The sequence below is a fragment of the Sminthopsis crassicaudata genome, chromosome 4 (assembly GCF_048593235.1).
Source record: "Sminthopsis crassicaudata isolate SCR6 chromosome 4, ASM4859323v1, whole genome shotgun sequence".
NCBI lineage: Eukaryota > Metazoa > Chordata > Mammalia > Dasyuromorphia > Dasyuridae > Sminthopsis > Sminthopsis crassicaudata.
This window is the reverse complement of record NC_133620.1, coordinates 317,017,170-317,035,485: the sequence shown is the minus strand read 5'-3', so window position 1 is coordinate 317,035,485 and position 18,316 is coordinate 317,017,170. Positions and strand designations below refer to the sequence as shown.

At 33.6% G+C, this 18,316-nt stretch overlaps 1 protein-coding gene across 1 annotated transcript in view; it reads right to left on the bottom strand.

Annotated features, from left to right (window-relative positions):
* Positions 1-772: 772 nt before the first annotated feature.
* Positions 773-18,316, bottom strand: part of CCDC40 (coiled-coil domain 40 molecular ruler complex subunit) — a 91,578-nt gene continuing 74,034 nt past the window's right edge. The window contains exons 18-20 of the mRNA XM_074260344.1: positions 13,573-13,761; positions 6,456-6,614; positions 773-1,308 (exon numbers count right to left, since the gene is read on the bottom strand). Coding sequence (XP_074116445.1) covers positions 1,060-1,308; positions 6,456-6,614; positions 13,573-13,761 — 597 coding nt within the window. The 3' untranslated portion in view covers positions 773-1,059. The remainder of the gene's footprint in view (positions 1,309-6,455; positions 6,615-13,572; positions 13,762-18,316) is intronic.

The following is an 18,316-nucleotide window of genomic DNA, read 5'->3' as shown; positions in this document are numbered from 1 at the left end:
ACACTTGTCCTATAGGATTGCAAGGAATCCCAAAAATATAATGTATGGCGAATTCCTGTAAGAATTGTTTTAATATTTTGAGGTATATGAGGATTTATTATCAGTCTTAATAATGTGTGGGATACCCATAGAGGGCAAAACAATGAAATAGGTGATTACATGTGAAGCATGATTTAAAATGCTTAATGCTTCTGAAAATGACAAAATCAAAAGACAAATTTTACATTAATTTTTTTATTTTGCTACTGAAATTTAAGTTTTAAATTTTAAGTTATCTTACAACACTTTGTTCTATACAGGGTTCAGAGTAGTGGAAAATTAGAAATTGAGAGAAAGGGAGTAAAGCATCATAGTTTTTGATGTGGGGGAAATAAATGAATAGGTGAAATGCAACAAATATTTCTAATATTAAAAACTATAATGTTCAGTTCTCATTTGTATTAAATAGTCACTATAAGCTTAATTATAATTTAATGTTCAAGTTTAATGTGACTAAGGACCTCTTTTATTTCATATAGATTTAGTGCCTGTGAGAACTCCATCTGTGGGAAAAAAGGATTTCTCAGACTTTTGTTATGTGAGCCTCCAAAGAATAAAAATTACTGTCTTAGTTCTCAAAAATATAGACCAAAGATAGCATCTTTAAAGGATCTTTGCTCTCAAGACATATTACTCCTTTCTCCCTTGTGTTGTAAACATCAAAAAATTGTGATGACAAAAGGATAAACGTTTCCTTGAGACCATTCTGATTCCAAATAAATGAAACTTTTGATTTTCTTTATTTTAATTTGTATAACTTGGACATTTTGGTTTGTATTCAGGAGATATATATTTGGAATCAAAGGAGTAAAGATTTCATAGATTATTTGACTAAGGCCTTTTTTAAGGGTATTTTAAAATCTTGCTCTATTGGTCTAGTCATTTTTCTTAAAATACCCTTATGTGCAAGGATATTCTTTGTTTAGAGAAAAAATAGTTAAACTGTGGTTCTACTTAGCTAAAATTGACACATTTCCCCTCTGACAAGCTTGCTTCAGGAGAGGTAGTCCACTCTGTTTTCTAAGAAGGCAGACTTAAATTTGGCTTGGCTGATATTGCCTGGTCGAGCTTTTGAAGTGCTGCTTGGAAATGGGGATATTCATTTTTAACATGGTCGAGAATGCTGCATATGAGGTTCATTTGGGTTTCTTGTTTCTTTCTTTCATTCTGCAGAGATTGCATAGATCGGAACAAGCATACATGCTTTCCTTCCTTTGTAGCCTGGAGATACTTAGCACGTTTCTGAAGCATTACAAGTTCAGCAAAGTTCTTAGAAAGGAAAAGAGAGATATTAGATTACAAGTAAAATATAATATAACCTCAGCAAATAATAATCATGAGAAGACAATAAATATAAGCAGTAACCACTGAAATATGGAATCTTTAGATAAAGATGTATGTTGAAATATTCCCACAGATTAAGTAATCAAGTAGATCTTGTCTAATTGTCTTAACTAGAATGAAAGAAGAGGAATATAGCACAAGTTCAAATCTTATTCATTGGAATCCAATACATAGGGTGAAGAAAGTGGCAGAGGAAAGGAGGCAAAAGTCAAATCCATGAAGACAACCATAAAAATTTTTTTCTGTAAATATTAGAAAAAATTAAAATGGCATTTTGAATTTGTTTTCCATTGTCATTTCAACTTCCTTTTACTATTATTATGTTGATGTCTCTTTGTTATCTGGTGGTAAAGCTGAGCTCTTACAGGCTATGCTAGAAGAATATGAGCTGTGGAAATACTTTCAATATAGCCTAGTGATAGTAAAATATGTCTGTGATTCAAGGACCAATCAGCCTGTTACCCCAAGAATCACCAGTGTTTTATATCTGTATCAGTGAGAGGGAATACTTAACAACAAAATTACCTGAAGTTTTCCCCCTTCATAAATCTATTAACATTTGAAGGAATAAGGAAGGTGAAAGGTAAATAAATTAATGGCTGGTTTCTATATAATGGTGACTGCCATTTTTATTATATAAAAATAAATAGCCATCGACAATCATTGGAAAAAATGTATTTAAAAAAATTTTTAATAGCATGGGTCAATTTACAGTGATTTAGTAATTGTCTTTTGGCCCATTCTCTTTATAACCATGTATTTTATCTTGAAAGCTGACCAAGGTTAGAGGTACCTTTGTGATCATAGAATAAAACGAAGCCAGCTGATCTGAGCCAGCAGAACTATTTATTTGCCACAGATTCACCAACATTAGGCTCAAACTAAGTTGAAGCTTCACCAACCACAGGGAGTTGGAATGATCAAATGAAACAAACAGTTAAATTCAGAGAGATATTGCAGCTCCTCCAAGAGGACAAAAAACGATTTTCTGACTGGAGAAATTTGTCATATTTATTCCAGAAGGGAAACTCTGTTCTTGAAACATACAACTTAAAAAGAAGATTAAAGTTAAAGAAAGAAGGGTTTTTAGCAAGGAACAAAAATGAGGCAATTAAAATTTCATTCTTAGTTCTAAGGGGCTTAAACTATGACTTCCAGGATTCATTTTATAGTCTTTGGTTTGTGGTATCTACAAGGTTTTCTTATGCTACATATGAAGATGTCTTCTGAAAATTTAATAACTTTAAGTATCATCCTCTGAGAATAAAAAAAAAAGCATTGATATTGTTTGAAAACACAGATACAAATATATTAATAATTAAGGTATTTTACCCTTTTGTTTGGATCTTTGTATATTCAAAAATAATCCCAAAGAGAAAAGCTGTAAGCATTGCTATTAGAGGGCCTCTGATATTTAGTTATGAGAATAATAGCCTCCGGATATTGGCTATATTGCTGTCCTTCAGTCTGGAAGAGAACCATGACATCAGGGAGGTGATGCCATGACATGCATGTAAGTTTGAATTAAGTGAGGGAGGCTGTGTGAGGTCACCTGCTGTACTTCCCTCCAGAGTCAACTGGGTCCAGTGCTAAGCTACAAATCAGGTTAACTGTAGATGACCCTGGAGGCAATAGGAGATTTGGGCTTTCTTTAAGCTAAAGAGGCAGAACTCTCAAGAAGATTCATACTCATATTAATTGGCTATATCCAAATATTGGTATAATTCTAATTGCTTCTCACTTTCTTTTGCTTTTAATCCATAAACCCAGTTGAAGACATCTATCCCTCCATCTCTAATTATGTAATTCAAAGATTAAGTATTCATTTTGATCTAATGGTCTCCTTGCTCCTAGGATGATAAAGAAGTACCTCTAAAACCCATATTAGTCTTTTTTCCCAATTTTTCTCAGGTTTTTCTGGAACCATCTCCTTTATATTTTCTTGCAACATAACAGTATTCCATCTCATTCATGTACCACAAATTGTTCAGCCATTCTCCAACTGATGGGAACCCCTCAAGACTCATCATTCTTCGCCACCTCAAAAAGAGCTAGAAATATTTTTGTATCTCCTAAGATTTTGTTCTGCTTAGGCGTAATTCTATCTTTTATTTATCTTCCCTTTAATTCCCTCTACTTTCTTCTCTTTCCTTCCTATTTCCTTGTTGAGTGAAAGTATTTCTACATCCAACTGTGTATTTGTTCATTCCTTTAACTGGATGAGTGAGTTTCAAGTATCAGTTGTTTCTCTCACCTGTTTCCACTTGTTTGTATTGAGGTCTACTTGCAAATTATCTATTTTATCTCTTTATGATGCTGTTTCTTCTTGACTATGAACTCTTCTTTATCTATAGATCTGACAATTTTTTCTGTTATCCCCCAATTGAAATTTTGTTATTTTTTTCTAGCTCCAGAAATATATTTTTTTTGTAATTTGATTCATATGGCATTGAGAAAGTAGATTAATTTAGGCATACTATTCTTTAAATCTATCTTTGTATGAAAAGTATTTAGTAATTGTGTTTTTATAATTTCCATGCATGTCTTTGCAACTATACTCTCAAGTATTTTATACTTTCTTCAGCTATTTTTTCTATCTCTTCCTTTTTTGTTTTATTGATAATATATAGAAATGCTGATGAATTTGTTTTTTTAATATCCTGCAACTTTATTAGAGTTGTTAATTGTTTTGACTAGAAGTTTAGTTGACTCCATAGGTTCTCTATATCATCATATCATTTGCAAAAAGTGAGTTTTGTTTCCTTGATATATGTCCTTAATATTTTTATTCTCTTGCAATTGTGGAAAACAATTATAATATGATATTAAATAATAATGGACATCTTTGCTTCATCTTTAATCTTTTTGGAAAGGCTTCTAGTTTATCCCCAATACAGATAATATTTGTTTTTGGTTTTAGAGACAAACTTTCATGATTTTAAAATAAGCTCCATTTATTCCTTTAGTGACTTGAATAATAATGGTGTTGAGTTTTGTCAAAAGCTTTTTCTGCATATACTGATATAATCATATGATTTTTGTTGCTATTGATTATTGATATGGTCAGTTATGCTTATAATTTTCCTAATATTAAACTAACCTTGCATTCCTGGTACAAATCCCACTTAGTCATAATATATGATCTTTCTGATATATTGCTGTAATCTCCTTGCTAGTATTTTATTTAATACTTTTTGTATCAACATTAGGAAAATCAGTCTATATATGTTTTTGTTCTTCCTGGTTTAGATATCAGCACCATATTTGTGTCATAAAAGAATTTAGTAGGACTCCTTTGCCTATTTTTAAAAACAATTTATAAATTAAGTGTTCTTTAAATGTTTGATAAAATTCAATTGCAAAATACATCTTGTATTTTTCCCCCTTAGGTAGTTCATTTATGGATTGCTTAATTTCTTTTTCTAGAGAGGGTTACTTAAATATTCTTTTTCCTCCTTGCTAATCTGGACAATTTAAATATTTATAAATATCCTTCTATTTAATTTAGATAGTTTTATTAGCATAAAATTGGGCGAACTAGATCCTAATAATTGTTTTAACTTCATCTTTATTGTATAATTTTAATTTTTGATACTAGTAATTTCTTTTCTTTCATTTTAAAAATTAAATTAGCCAACGGTTGACTCATTTTATCATTTATGTCACAAAATCATCATTTAGTTTTTTTAAGTTCAATTTATTTTTTAACTTTCACTTTGTTAATCTCTTTGATTTTTGAGGATTTCTATTTGGACATTTAATTGGGTATTTTTCATTTGTTGTTTTTCTAAGTTTTTTTTTTAGTTGCATGCCCAATTTATTGAACTGTTCTTTATCTTTTTTCTTTTTTTTTTTTGAAATAAGCATTTAGAAATATGATATAAAATTTTCCTTAATTCCTCTTTTTTTATGTATCCCACAAATTTTGGCATGTTGTTTCACTGTTGTCATTATATTTAATGAAACTATTGTTGGTTTCTATTTTTTATTATTTGATTCATTCATTCTTTAGGATTGGATAATTTAGTTTCCAATTAATTTTTAATCTATATTTCAAAAACTATTTACTAAATGTTATTTTTATTCCATCATGGCTAAGTAAGGATGCATTTAATATTTTTGCTTTTCTACATTTATATGAGTTTTTATGCCCTAATTCTATTTTTTTTTAATGCTACACAAAGCTTAGAAACAGGTATTTACTTTATATGCCCATTCAATATTATCTACAGGTCTATAGTATATAAAGTTCCTAAAAATTAGGAAAAAAAGCAAGTAGCAATAGTGTGGCTCAGATACCAGGAATAGAGCAGAGTTTCAGTTCTAGCTTCTAGCTCAATGTATATTTGTGGGAAAATTCCATGTTTTTGAAAGAAATGCTTTTTATTGCTGCTGTAATATGCCACTTAGTAAATGTCTTTGTCTTGAGTGAATTGTGTCTTCTGGCTAATTGGAATAAAAGGCAGATGTATTAATAGGGACTCTGATGTATGGTTTTTAGGAGATGGATCTAAAGAGTATCATTCCCCAGAAGACCCAACTGGCAAATGAAAGTTGGTAGAGAGAACTCAGAGGGGGTACTACATATACAAAAGGGAAAGGTACAAAGCCATTTTAGGAAACTACTCTATCAGCACCACTTACTGGGTTGCATATTTGGAGGAGTGAAGCATCCCTTCACATCTTTCTGAGGCCATTTGGAAATACAAATCTTGATGTGGACTCCCCCACCCCTTTTTTCCTTCCTAACTCACTGGGTACTGAGTTATCACATAATTATTCAGTTGGAGAAGACTTTGCTTCCAAATATAGTAATTTGAATGAGTGGGAGAAACTGAATCTCTTCTCATTTTAAAATTCTTAGAAGTCACCTAGAATGTTCTTACTCTAATTGCCATGGTCAAGGGACCTAATTTATCTGGTAAGATGTTATCAAACAGAAGCTCATTAGCAATGCAGTATCTGGTAGCATTAATAGCCTAAAGTACAGAGCCTATGCTTTATACCAGTCCTATAAAACAATACAGAATTTTAGATTCTGCTATCTATTTGATTGAATAAAATCTATTTACCTGTCTCTTAAGTTCTATGAGGTTACTAATAGTGGCGTCAAGTTGGTCAACCTCTTTCTGCAGATGGGTAAGCTTTTTCTGCTTTTCTGCAAGAGTCTCATTTAGGCATTTTTGAGTTTCTTCCATCTCAGAGATACTTTGGTTGCAGTCTTCTGTAAACTATGAAAAAAATTGGATTCCAGGATTAAAACTATATAGATTTTCTTTTAGTTCCTGCCAATTATATAAAGTCACAATAATTGATCAATAAATCAATTATCTATACTAAATATTAAATATACAATATGTGCCTGACATAATGTGTAAAAACCTTGATGGGAATATAAAATTCTAGGCATTGAGGATATAAAAGATGTGTATCTTATCTACCTTATCTCCCAGGGAGACAAGATTTTAAAATGAAACACTGAGGAAACAAGAATAATATTATTCTATAACATGCTAATGTTATAGAATGCAATACTTCAAAGTAAAGTGAGTTTCATGTAGGCTTGAATAAGCTGGAGAAAACTTCTTGGAGGACTTGGAGTATACCGTAAGAGAAGTTATCAAATACATTTGTGATACCTGCAATGAGTCACAACATTCCTTGAGTGTGGCCAAACCAACTTAAAATGTGCTTGGAAAATATTTAACAAAATGTGAAAAAAGGAAGAGAGATACATTAATAATTAGTTTTCTAAGTCAATATACAGCTTAAAGAGAAATCTTATGTGCAGTTTAATAGTCCCATTTCTATTTCAGTTTAATACCGCTACTTTAAGGAATAGGTAGTAGTTTAGTAGATGAAAGAAGTAAGACAGACTTGTACAGGAAGCAGTATAATAAAATAAGAAAACATGCTGTGGAAACCCAAATCCTATCTGTATGACATTGAGCAAATCATTTCTTAATTTGTAAAATGGGAATAATACAATAACCTGCTGTATTTCTCAGAATTGTGGTGAGGGTCAAATAAGATAATGGATGTAAAGAAAGCACTTTCCAAAGCTTACAGCTCCATAAAAATGCCAGTTATCTTGGTAAAAACATGGTGGCAGAAATGTGTATGGAACACATGGAGAATAACAAGAAAACTGGACTGACCTGAAAAGAGCAACATTGTAGAGAAATTAGAAACAGGATTGGATGGACAGTAGAATAGGATCAGATATGGAAGACTTTGAAAACTAAAAGGAATTGGGCTTGACACAGGCAAATACTGCATGCTCTCCATTCAATTAATTCAACATGTATTCAAAGGAACAGTGCTGGGGAAGATATAATTAGAAATGTATGTACATACATATATATGTATATACATACATTATATAGATATAATGGAGATATATATATGTAGATATATATCTACATATATGATGTATATATATATATGTATATATGGAGATATAATTAGAAATGATATAGCAGATCAAGCATTGGACTTGGGAGTTCCTCTGAGCTTAAATCCTATCTCTGACACTAGTTATATGATTTTGGGGCAAGTTACTTAAATATATCCTATATCCAATTTCTTAATTTTAAAATAGGTCTAATATAATCTTTAGTTCTTACCTTTTCAAATTGTTGTGAGGATCAAATGATATGAAATACTTGTAAACCTTAAGATATTCTATAAATGTCAATTATTGTTATTATGACATCATCCCTACCCTCATATAATCTGATGAGGATGGTGGGAAATACAATCTTCAGGAATATGATGATGGTGGGAAATACAAAATTAGCAATTATAGTGTAATGAAAAGTATTGAAGGGTGTAATATATAAGAAAACTTCAAAGTTAAAAAGGGATCAGGCTATAAAAGACTTTAAAAGCCAAAAAAGAGACTTTTATGTGGAAGTGGAGGTGAAATAAAAAAGCATTCCAAGTATAAATTAAACCAGTGAAAAAGCATAGAGAAGAAAAATCCTGTGTGAGGAACAAGTAGGACAGTAAATTGAAAGTAAGGAAGGGAGGGGAATAAGTATTTTTTAAGTGTCCACTAGGTGCCAGGCATGTGCTAAGCACTTTACAAATATTATCCCATTTGATTTTCACAACCACCCTGGGAGCTTAAATATGATTATTATTCTTATTTTATAAAGCACAGCTAAGTAGCCCTGTGGGTACAATGCTTGGCCTGGGGTCAGGAAGTCTCATCTTCCTGAGTTTAAATCTGGCCTCAGACATTTAGTAATCTGTGTGCCCCTGGACAAGTCTCTTAACCTTGTTTGCCTCAGTTTTCTCATCTCTAAAACCAGCTGAAGAAAGAAATATAAAACCTCTCCAGTATCTTTACCAAGAAAACCCCAAAAGGGGTTAAGATAGGGTTGGATATGACTAAAACAACTGAACAACAACAAAGGTGAGGAAATGAGGTTATAAGACTTGCCCAAGATCACACAATTAACAAGTTTCTGAGGTCAGATCTCAGCTATTTGTTCTTACTCCTCAGTGCACTATCCACTGAATCCCTCTCTCTGCTTAAAGGAGAATAAGAAAGGTAGAAAGGGGATTGGTTGTGAAGAAATTTTTTATTTGCTCCTGGAGGCAAGAGAAAGCCCTTGGAGTTTATTGAGTGGAGGGTAGAGGGGGTACCCTAGTGGTGCCATGAAACCTTTCTTTTTAGGAAAATCATTTTAGCGGCTAAAGGGAAAATGGATTAAAATGGAAAAAGAATTGAGATTGACAGTAAAATTAAAGAGCTAATATATCCTGGAGTACGGCACAAAGTAAGCACAATCTTAAGCATCTTAAAGTTATAGATAATTGAAATTAATGCATAAGTTTTAGCTAAAATTTATTAAACTCACATTTTTAAATGCTACTAGTTTCTTATCAAAACAAAAGAACCTCTGTGCAAATAATGAAATGCATCAAAATCAGCAAATGATACTTTTTTTTAGGGAATAGACAAAGTCAGTTTACATAAAGTTACTATTGTCTGAATGGTCATGATTTGCACTATCTTTCTCTTATCATAGACATCCTTGAAATTTTACTGTTATAATCTAACATCACAATTGGCATTTTTACTTGTTTTTTCTTTCTGAGAATCATTCTTTTCTTGATTTGTAACACTAATGCCAACTCTCTAGGGTAAGATAATTTCTAGAACTTCCCTGTTCAAAGGGCTATACAACTATGCATAATACACTTTGACCCAGCAGTACCACAACTAAGTCTGAATCCCCAAGAAATCAAAGAAAAAGTAAAAGGTTTTATAGGTACAAAACTACTTATAGCAACTCTTTTTGTGCTGACAAATAATTGGAAATTGAGGGATTGTTCATCAATTTTGGAGAATGTCTGAACAAATTGTGGTATATGATTGTGAAGAAGTACTATTGTGCTAGAAGAAATGATGAGGCAGGTTTATAGAAAAACATGATGCGCCTTATGGGATTATCTATGCGCCGAGAAATGGGGTTCCCCCTTTCCTTTCCCTCATTATGGCTACTCTGATAAAGATAATAATCCAAAACAATTCCAAAAGACCCATGATGAAAAAAATGCTGCCCGTCTTCTGAAAGAGAATGATAAACTCTAATAAGTGCAAATTTTCTTTATTTTTCTTTCTTCTTTTTGAAATATGTCTATTATGATTGGATTACTTGCTGTCTAGAGAGGAAGGTAGGGAAAAGGGAGGGACCCAAAAAATTGGAACACAAGCTTTTGCAAGGATGATGCTGAAAATTATCTATGCATATGTTTTGAAAATAAAAAGCTTTATAAAAAAGAAATGTCTAATATGGAAATGTTTTGCATGATTTCACAAGTATTATTTGATGAGGTCTAGCCAAATCATGAGGTCTAGATAAGGGATACCTAAATAAAATTAGGATTAATTGAGGTCTAGTGGCAGGTTTGGGGTACAGGGAGTCAAATAGAGCTCCCCTGCAACCCCTTTGGATTCGGCGCAAGGATACAAAGTTAAATGAGTTCTAATGGCGGCTCGAGAGTCCCCTGTAAATGAATTTACAGGCCTGAAAACCTAGATTGATAAAAAAAGGTTTATTGTAGGGTTTGGAAGCAAGGTTAAAGTTTGGTTAGTAAAAGGTATTAGATAGAGGAAGAAATACACCAAAAGTGGCAGACAGAGAGTCTGTGATGCAAAGCATGTTGCTTGCATGTTTCGACCCTCTGCCAAGAGATGATTCCAGCTTGGCTCTTTTATTTGTTTGAAGGGGCCTAAGGGTGAAGTCCCAGGTTGATTCCTCGAGGGCCAGAACCCACCGGGTGGGATTGGGAAACCTGAGCAGATCATTAGAATGGGGGCTGGGTACAGCCCAAATTAGCTCAGATATGGATATCTCTCCTTGGAATACAAAAGGGTGATTTTGACTAGATCTTGTAAATCAAAGGTCAGTCTCAAAATGGGGTTGGGGATTAGAAAAGGAATCTTAAAGGGGGCTACCTCCCACATGAATGAGATGAGGTGAGATCTTTCAAGACAGTTGTGAAAATCGAGTAAGGCTTCATCTACTTCAGAGTTCGAGTAGGCCTGAAGACTCTGAAGGGCATTGCCTTGCCCTCCTATGACATCTCCCTATTTCATCCAAATATGGGCAACTATGTACTTATTGGTCAAGTTCAATTTCATGGGTAGATCTCGCGATTAGAATGTAAGACTCTCAGCCAATGAGGATGAGGGTCAGTGGTGGGAGGGGGCGTTTTGCGTTAGGGATTAAAGGTGCTGTCCTGCCCACAGGAGGCGCTTCCTCTCTTCGATAGTCTACTCGAAGAGTGGGACGCCCTTCTCGCGAGAAGTACAATAAACTTTGCTTTTCTCTAGAGCTCTCTCCAGCTTTTTTATTAAATGGTGACCCTTCACCATTTCCGTACCACACACACATCATTATTGATATCATATTGCCTATCAGCAATTTTAGATGTATTCTATCAAATTAAAAACATTTAACAAATGGACAACAGAAATAAATTTATAGCATGAAATTATATGAGTATGCATACCAAAATCTGTCCTTAAAGAACCAACTGGAAGGACATGTCCCAATCCTCAGAGACTCATGAATTCCAAAATAAGGGGGATAAAAATATGAGATAATCATTGTGACTACTGAAAGAATGAGCTCTACAGTTTGAGATCCTGGCATGGCCTTTGGGAAAATTGAGATTTTTAATATTAATATTTGTAATAAATTCAGATTTGATTTGGTAGAAATTTGTTCTGAAATCAAATTATAATGTGGTTTCATTTATAGTGAGATGTGGTCTACTATTAGGATAATTGTGGTAAATGCACTTGACATTGGCATTAAAGCAATATTCTTGGAAACTAGGGATCAGGAAAATCTGAGTTCAAATCTAATCTCAAAAATTTATTAGCTGTTTAACTTTTTCCCTGTTTGCCTTAGTTTTCTCCTCTGGAAAATAATAATGTCACTTTTATCCTAAGATTGTTACCAGAATTCAGCAAAATAAATTGTAAAGTGCTTAGCTAGATATATACGTAGCACATAGTAATCATTCTGAAAATGTTAGCTTGAGTCAGGAAGAGCTGAGTTCAAATCCAATCTTAAACATTTACTAGTTGTGTGATCTTTGGCAAGTCACTTAATCCTGTTTGCCTCAGTTTTCTCATCTATAAAATGACCTGGAGAAGGAAATGGAAAACCACTCCAATATCTTTATCAAGAAAATCCCAAATCGTGTCATAAAGTCTCAGACATGAATGACAACAAACTTTTCTGGTATTTTGCCAGATTGCTTTCTAAAAAGGTTATTATATTACTTTGAAACTAAACCAGTACCCAAACACCCAAAAGCCTACCAAAACACCTTTATATATCTTTGACAATTTGATTGGTAATGAAGGGGATATGAAACTGTGTTCCCTTTAAAATTATCACTCTTAAACTGTATTCCTTTTTGATCTGTAAAGTTAACACTTTGAAACTCTGTCCCCTTTGATTCCTCACCCCCAGACTCCAGAGAGTCTATGACAGCATGTTCTCCTGGCTGGCCCTTTCTAAGGCAAATCACCCCCATTGATAGTCTGGCTATCAGGCCCCATTCAAATTCTTTTGGGAGATGTAGGCCGGATATTGATAAGCATCTAGGCCTAGAGGCTTTGGCTTTCTTTTCAACTTGAAACCTGAGCCTCTAGATTCCTTTTTAAAGGGCAATTTCTAAACTCATTCTTTGCAGAATATCCAAAGTAGGGCCCTGCCTGCTGTGGAGACATTCTCTTCTCAGCGCCAACCCCATTTCTTTAACAGGACTTGCCTCTGAGGAAGTCAGGCTTCCTAGTAAAGTTGGCTTCCTATCCAAAAATAAACCTCCATTTTTGCCATTCATATTTCAGGTTCGTGAATTCTTTCACCAAGAACCTGCGCCTCCATTCAAAAGGGGATTTCCACAATTCTCTGCACTGCCACTCATCAGGTATAAGGTAGTTTTAATTATTTAATTAATTTTACTTAAATTTAATTAATTTATTTAATCTTATTATTTAATTAAAGGTGTTTTGATTTGTATCTCTTTAATTATTAGTGAGCTTCACATTATTTCTAATGGTATCTTTTGATCTTTGTTAACCAGGGATTGATTGTTGCCTTTGAATATTTTTAATAGCTTTTTAGAAATTTTAAGTAGCGAATTTTTAATTTGGCAAACATAAACATCTATAAAATGAGGGTAATAATAATAATACCTACTTCACAGGTTATTGTGAGAATCAAATCAAATTTATATATAAATGCTTTATAAATCTTAGAACACTACTATATAAATATTAGCTATTATCATTACAAATTTTATTGATCCTAAAATTTGACTTTTGCAAATGATTCTTCTCAAAATAATCCTGCCAAACAAAATAAACAAAAAGCCAAGCCTAAAACAAAATGAATGTGATCAACTTTGTAAACAAAGTTCTACAAATTAATCTATTGTTTCCCAAGATTAGAGACACAGAGTTTGTCATCAGGCTCATACTTGAAGCCTTTCCAGCTTGGCAGAGCCAGCTAGAACTTGAGTGAGGACTCAAAAGTCACTTTCATGCCACAATGAAGCATCATAGTAGGAATTTAGCAGAAGATATTGAGCCAATGTCATATAAAATTAAAGTATTTGTTTTTCTCCTTTTTTTTAGTTGCAGTGCTTACTCACCTTCTGAGTTTCTCTGATTTTCTTCCTAAGCTCCATTTGTTGGTGGTGAAAATTGGTTCTGGTAAGTGCTTTCTTGTCAATTTTGCTTTGACCTTCTCCTCGAGTCACAAAGGAGTCTCTGTGAATGATGGCTGCTTCCATTTCTCGAATCATTTTTTCTTGCTGCTTCTTCAATTGTGCAAGTTTAACCTGAGGTTATGTGAAGAAACAAAACTAGGATTTACAAATACCATATAATTATAAAGAACCAAGTAAAATACACATAGTCCCAGGTTCCATGGTTATAGCAGCCTGAACTTTTCATTTTCATTTTCCACTTCATCCTTATATTAAATTACACTCTGAACAAGGTGTACTTTTTCTTGTGTCCAAAAAAAAAAAAAAAAAAAAAAACCCTTAGGAAATTTATGTAAAATAACAACTTATTAACATGAAGAAAAATCAGTAAAGATAACTGAGTAATATGAAAAATCTTTTTTTGATTATGAAACAGCATTCAAACTCCTTTAACCCCATTAAGAATAATGAAGGAATAAAAAGAATAACGAGGAAAGATTTCAAAATAGAAACGCATACATACACAAATAGAAAAAAATTTGAGCTTTAAGAGAGAACCCCAAAACTCTGAAAAATCCTTAAAGGAGAAAACCTTCTTCAACTCTGCCTGAGTAAGGGGACTCCACCCCAAGCACAAACAGTTTGATCTTTGTTATCTGAGTGGGAATGGCTCAGTCCCAAAACCCATTGAATTCAATTCTAATTCTAACCCTAGCTGAAACCCAGTGAGGAGCCAATCTGGAACTCCACCCAGAGCCCCCTTCAGCTTGTAGCCCAAACCCCCTATTTTTATAAAAGAACCAAACTAAAACCCTCTCTTTGCAGAGATTCCAAACATGTCAATTATGCCATGCTTGGCATCCCAAGGAGCCTCTATGTACTGGAATACAGTTTCCAGTGCCCCTTCTCTTTACTCTCACCTATTTCCTTAAATAGACTAGACTTTAACCTTACTTTCAATCCCCATAATAAACCTCTTTTATCAATCTAGGTTTTCGGGTCTGTAAATTCTTTTACAGGGGACTCTTGCACAGTCAGAAGGAATCCCAGAACTCCCTACCCTTGTGCCACCACTAGACCTCATTTAAACCTTTATTTAACTCCCTGACCACCAGAAACCCTAATTTCATTTGGGTATCCCAAATCTAAATTTCATCAAGCTCTATCTTCAGAGCAATATAGGTCTGATAACCCCTACAAATCTCCCCACCCTAAAAAAGACAATAGCTGACCCAGCTTTATCTTTTCCCCACCTCTGTCAGAAGCACAGAAAGGGGCTCTCCCAAAGCCCCATTTGCTATGGAAAAGATTCCAAGTATAAGTTGGTTTCCCTCATAGGAGAGATGTTAAAGACATTTGAACATCTTTCTGTACTCCACATGATCAGGAATAATGAAGCATTAAAATTAATAACCACCTATATGAATATTATGGAATATTATTGTTGTATAAGAAATGACCAACAGGATGATTTCAGAAAGGCCTGGAGAGACTTACATGAACTAATGCTGAGTGAAATGAGCAGGACCAGGAGATCATTCTATACTTCAACAACAATACTATATGATGATTAATTCTGATGGATGTGGCCATTTTCAACAATGAGATGAACCAAATCAGTTCCAATAGAGCAGTAATGAACTGAACCAGCTACACCCAGCGAAAGAACTCTGGGAGATGACTATGAACCACTACATAGAATTCCCAATCCCTCTATTTTTTCCACCTGCATTTTGAATTTCCTTCACAGGCTAATTGTACACTATTTCAAAGTCCGATTCTTTTTGTACAGCAAAACAACTGTTTGGACATGTACACATATATTGTATTTAATTTATACTATAACACATTTAACATGTATAGGTCAACCTGCCAATAGGGTGAGGGAAGGAGGGGAAAAATTAGAACAAAAGGTTTGACAATTGTCAATGTTGTAAAATTACCCATGCATATATCTGGTAAATAAAAACTATTATTAAAAAAATTAATAACCACCACAAATAAACTCAGAAGGGAGACTTCTGGGGAGGAGGAATACAGGATGGATCTGATGTTAAGGAGGGAAAACCTGACCTTTGCTAAAAAGTGGAAAAATGGAAGGATGTTGCACAGAGAGAAGGGAAGGAAGGGAAGAAAAAAAGGACAAATGTCCATTTAGTACTAAAAAACAAATCTGAAGTGCTCTCTCTAAAAATAGGGACCCAAATGCTCTAAAGAAGCAGCAGCTACTTGTCCTCTAAGGAATGAAATAGTAGAGGCCAAAAATCTATCAGGAAGAATAATGATTTCCAGTGTTTTTTTGTTCAGCAAATTCCTTGCAATAACAACAACAAAACTATGTTCTGAATCCCCTGGGTAATTTAATATGTTCATCTTATTCTGCAATTATTTACTGCTTAAGATACTATTAAAGGATTTTTAGTACCAGGTCAGGAATCAGGAAAACCTCAGCTCAAATATGGCCTCAGGCACCTGGAGAAATTACTTCTATTTGCCTGACTTTCCTTGTCCAGCAACATAATAAGCATTACATAAATGTTAGATAATAATGTTGTTCTTATTGTATTAAATGGAAATCACTGAAATAAAAAGATATTGGAAGAGAGTCAGAACAAATTCTGAAAGGTGATTGGTGATTCTCTTCCTAGGAAGACTGATGCAGCAATTTGTTGATTTGATAATAAGGCTAAGTCTGTTGTATCTCAAGTCTTGTTTCCAATACACAATAGAGAACCTCCAAAGATTTATCAAAACAGTTGGCAACTACTCCCTTCTGTGATTCATAAAACTACCAGAAGAAACCAGAAAACTATTACTGATATTTATAAAGTTTGGAGTAAGAAACCAAAAACTCCAGATCTCAGAAGATAAAATCCAAGAAAGAAGTAATGAAATCTGTGATTTCAAAAACAAATGCTTATTGTTTAGTCAATGAGTGAGAGAACTGAGGGATCCTTCTATTAGAAGGGCATAAATTTGGCCTCATGATTATTGCTGAAATTTAGAATGAACAGATAGATTCATAAATAGAACACAGCTCAAAAGAAACAAGATAAATAAAAGGGAGATAAACTGTATATTGAAGTTTATATTTATGTAAAGAAATAAAAGAGTCAGAGGGGAAGCATAGTAGAAGACGTTTATGTCAAGATCAATGGAGACAGAAACAGAAATGATTTTGACAATCAATCAACATGTAATTATTGAACATTTACTAAACAAAGTAGTCCTTGCCCTCAAGTTATTTACATTCTACTGAACATGATGCTGTTTGAGTGGTCTAGATTAGTGGCTATAAGAGAATTGTTAAGAATCCCCTTTAAATCGGCCACAGATTTTAGGAGTGAAATAATTCACTCATTCCCAAATTATTAGTTGCAAAATGAAAGTTTATTGTTAAATAGAAATTAAATTATCAAGAGACTGACTTCTGTGGTGGCATTTCTATTGGAAAATAGAGTTTTGCACTAAGAATACAGTTCTAATGGACAGAAAGTCCTGGCAGCTGAGTGAGCTACTGAGGTTCATCTGCAAAAGACCTTCGTTGGGTCTTAGTGGGGGCTGGGATAGCCCAAGTTGGCTCATCTACAAGCTGGGTTTTGAATTGAATTGAATGACTATCTTTAATTAAATAGGGTTGGAATTCTTTTGCTCAGGATTGAACCAATCCCACCTAGATAACATAATGAAACTGTTTGTCTTGTTTCCCTTGGGCAGGGTCCCTCACTGAGGCAAAAGTTGAAGATTTTCTCCTTCCAGGAGTTTTGAAGTTTTGGAATTTTGGGGCCCCTCCTTCAAACAGAGATAACATATGCATACACACATATAATCAACACAATATACATATAAGATAATTTGGGGGGAAAGCTTTAACAGTTGGTAAAACCAAGAAAGCTCTCATGTACAAAGTGAACTTTAAAGAAAACAAGGGATTCTAATAGGCAGAAAAAATAGAAAGGACATTCAAACATAAAGGCTATGAACAAGAGTTCATAAAGAGGAGTAACATGTGATGTCATTGGAAAGATAGTTTGGAAGAAGGTTAAGAAGGATTTACAAAACCAAAAGAGTTTGCATTTGACCCTAGACAAATAGAATTTGTTGAGTTGGTATGTGATATGGATAGTCATTGGATTATACTAGCTATAGAAAGAAGTAGTAGACAAAAAAGTAATCAAGAAAAAGATCAAGAGACATCAGTTATTCTGTCCCTGAAGCTCCCTGCCAAAAGCAGAATAACTTTCTAATTTGATTTAATGATCTTTTTTTATCTTTCAAAAAATGAAGCAAGCAATTAAGCAATAAGTCTATACTGGATCTTATTCTTATTAACAGGAAGGAACTGATTACTAGAATAAAAAATGAGGAGATCCTTGTATAAGAACTGATCACTGCCTCTTGGGATTTGTGATAGAAGAGAGGAGAGGAAAGGCAGCTGTGGTGCTACATTTTGAAAAAGAGAGATTTCAAAAGATTCAGATAGGATCCAGTGGACTAAAATTCCATTTGGGATAAATGTTCAGGATAAATGGGAAATTCAAGAATGAAATTACAAAGATACAAAGAAAATAACTACAACAGAGGGGAGAAAATGAAAGTTATTTGACAAAAACTATATAGATGCACATGGAACTTATATATGCCAGTTACTGTGCATATATTATCTTATTTGAACTTCACAACATCT